This window comes from Leptonychotes weddellii, chromosome 9 (genome assembly GCF_054177405.1).
Source record: "Leptonychotes weddellii isolate Sample4059 chromosome 9, ASM5417740v2, whole genome shotgun sequence".
In the NCBI taxonomy this organism is placed as follows: domain Eukaryota; kingdom Metazoa; phylum Chordata; class Mammalia; order Carnivora; family Phocidae; genus Leptonychotes; species Leptonychotes weddellii.
In genome coordinates this window covers 80,021,522-80,027,521 of record NC_138377.1, presented here as the reverse complement: position 1 = coordinate 80,027,521, position 6,000 = coordinate 80,021,522, and the positions used below count along the sequence as shown (strand labels likewise).

Below are 6,000 nucleotides of genomic sequence, written 5' to 3'. Positions count from 1 at the left end.
GTCTAGTGCTGGCACCTGAAATTCTTTTACTCGTCATATTTTAATATAAAAATATATATTCTGGAATATATATATATATATAAAATCTGGATAGCACAAAGCAAATTCTCTATTTTTACATTGTTGCAAATTGTTTTTTAGTTGAATTTGCTAACCAGTTTTTACCAGGAGGATGAGTTGGAGACCTAATGTTTTTGTGAGACTGTAAGGAAAGCATAACCATTACACAAGGTTGCTATTTCAGATGCAGCAATACAGCCTGGGGCTGTGGTAGCCAGGGAAGCAGTTTGAGAACTCTGGATACTCAGAAGGTGGAAAACAGGAAAAGGGCAAAGCTTGCTTTTCAGGAAAAGCCCACTGTTTCACAGTTTTGCCTAAGACTGACTATGTTTGGATCCATCCCAGTACTCTGTTGAAAGTAGAATGTTATCATTAAAACATTCTTCTAATAATGCGTCCCCTTCTTGAATGCACAGTTGACTCAGTAGAATTTAATATCATAACAAACAAGATTCTAATGTGTTCAAGTAAGTAAAACTATTTTTTAGATTGTTCAGTTTTAGGTTCATTAAGTAGATTTAACCCAGTGCCTGCTTTGTGGAAAGCCTGGTGTTGATGGAAAAAACACATATTAATAGAAGTTTTCTTCTTTAAAAAAAGAAAAAGAAGAAAAGATTCGTGCCATCTTTGTAGTGGCAGTGTCAAAGCTTCCAGAAAGTTGCATCTTGAGAGCAAGATAGCCTGACCTTATGCAGTATACTTAGATCCTCCATGTGATTTATGTCACGTATATACACAGTAACTTTCAGGATTTACTTGAGAATATATTTTCATTGACTAAGTTTCTAAATCTCATGTAATTACTACAACATTGTCTAAATTGTTTTCTAACACAGCTGTGGTTGCTCTTTTGGCTAGCTATTCTAGTTTTGCTTATTTGAATATTTTTTCATGTGATTTTTCTTCTGAAAACAGATCAAACAAGAACTTTTTCAACAGCTTGAAAAGGAGTGGCAGTCTAAGCTGGATCAAACTATAAAGGCCATGAAAAAGAAGACCTCAGATTGTTGCAGCCAAACTGACCAAGTAGCCACCATGGATGTTATTTCCAAGAAAGAGATGGCAATTGTGCTGGAAGAACAGAAGCGGAAGATCCGGCAAGATTTAGAGCAAGAGAAGGAGACAGCTATCAGTGGGGGCTTGAAGAAACTTGAGGTTGAGTTAGAACTCAAATACTGTGAAAATATTGCCAAACAGGTAATATTAACGTTTTATTATTGTAAAATTATTGGAACTGCCTATTAATGAAAACCTGTAAAATGGTACCATTGAACTTGTTCATAACTTTATATTTTAAAAATTTTGTGCATTCTAGGGTAGAGAGCCTCTTATGTTGTTACTAAAATTTTCTCCATTATATTTCCTGTCACAAAGCTGTTACTCCCTTGGTTTTTCTGTGTATTCTTTAAGTTTTCAGAATGTTTGCTCCTTTTTCAGTCTAAGCTTTAGGATGCTTGAGGTTAAAGGTGGTAGTTTTATAGCTGAATGAAGCACAATTTCACTATGAATCTTTCGTATCTAATTTTACAGAAAATACTGAAGTAGTTATAAAAAAGCAAACTTAAAGCAAGTAAGATACTTAACAGTGTTTACATTGAGACTTGCAGAGTTGAATCTGCAGGCATGCCCCTTAAATGTTGTCTGTAAATCCCATATCCTGCCAGAAAGCGGTGCCATTGCCTCCCCGTGGAAGCACTCAGAAAGCTAGCTCGCTTTTAACTGGGGCATGTTATTTGGTTTCCAAGAAATGTCATACTGAGAAAAGTATAGCTCTGTATAAATGGAATAAAGAGTTAATATTCTTTTAAATCTGTATTATTATAGTGATTCTTTAACTTTTTGGTTTCAGGATGCCTTTCCACTTTTAAGAACTTAAAGACCCTAAAGAGCTTTTCTCTGTGTGTGTTATATTCTATTTACTGTATTGGAAAATAAATCTGAGAAATTTTTAAAAAACAAGAATACTGAAGCATGCTTGCCATTGGCTGTCAGAGCAGTGAGATATCACATGGCATGTAGCCTCTGGAGCATTGTATTATTCACACATGAAGGAGAGGGAGTGAAAAAAGATAAGGTCTGAATATTATTTTGAAAATAGTCTTGACCTTACAGAGCACCTGGCAGGGTATTTAGTCCCTTAGAGGTCCCTGGACCTTAATACAATATTCTTTATTTTGTATTTACTATTTTAGACCTATTACTTATTATAAACTCTTAATACCTGAAGTAAAGTTTTAAAAAAATATATTCAGCTTTTGACAAAAGCTTGGCATTCTGCCTATTTATTAAATTGTTCTGCATGATTTTACAGGGAACCCTTACAGAATGGAAACATAAGCAAATATATGTAATGGTGTCAAGGGCATCTTCAGTCAGTTAAATAATTTCCTGAAATGTTTAAGGTTTGAACAGAGTTCAGAAAATGTTCTGCGGACAAAGAGACATGCTGAAGGGTGCTGCTTTGATGTATATGCAATCACAGATCTTGTAAAGAAAAATAAATAGCATGATGTAGTAGAAAGGAAATATTCATAATAACTTTTTAAGGAATATAAATTTCTATAGTAGCTTTATCTTTTCCCCATATTTTTAACTCCCTGGAATTTACCTGCAAATATATTTAGCATTTTACAAAACAATTCAGCCCCTTATGTCAGCTTTGGTTTTGTATGTTTGTATGGATATAGGTATGTGTGTGTCTGTGTGTATTTCAAAATAAGGAAAGATTATTTAATAAATTATCTTGTGGTAACCTGTGACAGTTTTATAACCAGATAGCCCTCATAATTCATCCAGTCTTACATTTTTGCCTGAATTGATGTATCCCCCCTCATTCTTTAGTTGCAAGCTCAGGATAGACACCAAGAAAACTTGCTCGGTACTAGGCTATAAACTATATTGGTGCATGCTGGCATGTGTTAATGTGTTTATATGTAAGGCATGAGGACTGTGGATATGGTGGGTGTACTGACTGGACAGCAGCTGACCCCAAGCAGCATTCCTGCATGTCTTCTCCTTTTCCCTAAGAGAAAAAGAAGTTTGTTGGAAATGGCAATTGGTACTTTGTATGAAGCTTTCCAATAATAGTATTGGCCATCAAACATTTATAGATTCCTGCTTCCTGTGGTGACATTTGCATGGGACAGCATGGGAAGTTTCGAACAGAAGGATTAGAATCTACTGTTTGGGGTAAGGTGGAGTACTAGAAGTCATTGTAACTAATGTAGTGCAGTACAATGTGAAATACACATGAAATCGTAGTTGCTATTTGCAAATGGGATCTTTGAAATTTTATATCTCACTTTACCTCTTTCTCTTGCAATATCCAATTGCAGGTAGAAACAGCTGTACAAAATGCTCGTCATCGATGGCTGGAAGAAATGCCTGACCTTGCAGAGTATAAAGCACGTGTAAGAGCAGAACAGAAGAAGTGGGAAGAACAACAAGAAATCACTGTGGCCAGACGGGTAAGCGCTCTCCTGGAAAGAAGCTTCAGGGCAGCCTCTCTCCTGACCTCTCATCTTTGTCCTGGGAATTTGTATCTCCTCACAGTGTTATGGAAGGATTAAATACAATCATGCATGTTAAGCATTAGCTCAGAGTCTGGCTGATGATGTCTGTTCTCATCATCAAGATGTTGAGGGAGAAAGAATGTATTTTAGGGTCTTGAAACTCTCATAATCAGGAGGGTAACCTTAACTGTGAAACTAAATCCCGTTTGATCTTGCCCTATCTTTAGGAGGAATTCAGAACAGGTGTTTATCTGTTTATTAATAGCTGTACAGTATCCTTTTACTTGCTTTGTTTTCTGTGCTCTGTCAGTAGTCTTACAATCTTGGAAAATAGCCAACTCTCCTTTCCAGATATGTTGTTTGACCAGAAACAAAATCATTTGCATTCTCCCAATTTATTAGAGTAAACCAATTCTAATCAGAATGCCAGTAAACTGAACATGGTTTAGAAATTTGACACAATAATACTAAAATTTACTTGGAAAGGACTAGAAATTTTTTAAATGTTCTGGAAAAGAAATAGTAGTCCAGCCCTAACACATAATAGAATATGTTGGAAAGCGACAATTCAGTGTTGAGTCACAAAAGAGAATTCTTTTTCATTCTGTATTATACAGACTTAGAGATAGAACCAACTATGAATAAAAGCTTAATTGTTTCAAAACAAGGGGATAAGGAATTATTCCATAATAAATAGTCTTATGATAGCCAGATAGCACTTTGGGAAAATTAAGGTTACCCACGCATGCATCACAATAAAGGCTAAGTTGATTAAGAAGTTAAACATTTTTAGGGCAATCCTCTCAGGTCCCCTCTCTCTTCGGGAGCTTTGTACCATCGCTCAATAGACTTTGCTTTACTATCACTCAATAAATTTTGCTTTGCTGCCCATTAAAAAAAAGAAAAAGAAGCTAAACATTTTTCAATGAACATATAGAAAAAAGAAATTGAATATTTCAGATCTGTACCATAATTCAATTTTGGGACAACAGACATAGTAGCAAAGATAAAGAGGATAAAATAGGTACAAACATTTAAAACATTTTTGCTTTTGTAATTAAAAACAGTGACAGGATAATAAGAATAAGGAAAATAGATGAATTAAGCATGAGAAACGTTAATACTAATATACAATACGAAAAACAATACAAACTTATAAGAAAAACAAGAATCTGAGGATAAGTACACCAGAATATGGACATACAGTCTTCACAAAAAGTCCAAATAACAAACTTCGGGTGCTATTTTATGCCATATGTCTACATTCTCTCTTAATTGTAATACAAAAAATATAATAGATCGCAGTGTCAAGTATATACTGTTCTCCCAATATTACAACCATTTTGGAAAATAACGTGTGTAACAGACATTGTAAATCATTCATATGTCATATTCATAATCTTATTCCACAGATTACTTAAGGAAATAATTCAGCAAGAATAAACTATTTTAACGTTTTTCTTAAGTTGTGTGATAGTACACAGGTGTTCATTGCATTATTCTCTATACTTTTTAGTATGCTGACATATTTCAAGAAGAAATTTAAGAGGGAGAGAGAAAGGAAATAATGTGATGATGTGCATGTGTCTCAGAGCTCAGAAGTCAAGAATAATAAAGTTGGGTAGAATGTAGAAAATAAAGTAGTCAAGAGATCTTTCCCTAAGATCACAGAAGACCCGAATGTATGTGAATGCAGAAATACAGAAATGAGAGGACACTGTGTTGCTTCTCAAACTTTAGCAGGCATGAGATTCCCCTGGAGGGTTTGTTAAACAATTCCTGGGCTCTTTTCCTAGAGATTCTGATTTGGTGGGCCTATAGTGAATCCTGAGAATTTGCATTTCTAACAGACTCCTAGGTGATGTGACACTGCTGGTTTTTAGAGCACACTTGGGTGTGAGTAGCACTATTCTAAATAATTATTCAGCCACAAAACATAAGTTAACCTCTTGTGGAGCCTTCCTCCAAACCAAAGAAGGTGAGCAAGGGCTACTTTCATAGCATTGGCTGGAGGGTTCTTGTAAGATTAGAGTGATCCATCAAGATCTATAAAAAAAAATTTTTTTTTTAAAGGTTTTATTTATTTGACAGAGAGAAAGACAGCCAGAGAGGGAACACAAGTAGGGGGAGTGGGAGAGGGAGAAGCGGGCTTCCCGTGGAGCAGGGAGCCTGATGCGGGGCTCGATCCCAGGGCTCTGGGATCATGACCTGAGCCGAAGGCAGACGCTTAACGACTGAGCCACCCAGGCGCCCCAAGATCTATAAAAATTTAAAGCTAGTTTGTCCAGAGTCCAGAGTTGTCAGGTTGGTTCAGTGGTTCCTAAATTTAGCTGCACATTAAAAAAACTTGATCTTTTAAAAAATACTGTTGCCTGGCTCCCATCCCCCAGTCTTTATGTTTTAATGGTACAGGGTGTGGCCTGGGTAT

At 35.8% G+C, this 6,000-nt stretch overlaps 1 protein-coding gene across 1 annotated transcript in view; it reads left to right on the top strand.

Annotated features, from left to right (window-relative positions):
* CEP152 (centrosomal protein 152) overlaps positions 1-6,000 on the top strand; it is an 88,782-nt gene that overhangs the window by 58,718 nt on the left and 24,064 nt on the right. The window contains exons 18-19 of the mRNA XM_081831048.1: positions 976-1,257; positions 3,396-3,527. Coding sequence (XP_081687174.1) covers positions 976-1,257; positions 3,396-3,527 — 414 coding nt within the window. The remainder of the gene's footprint in view (positions 1-975; positions 1,258-3,395; positions 3,528-6,000) is intronic.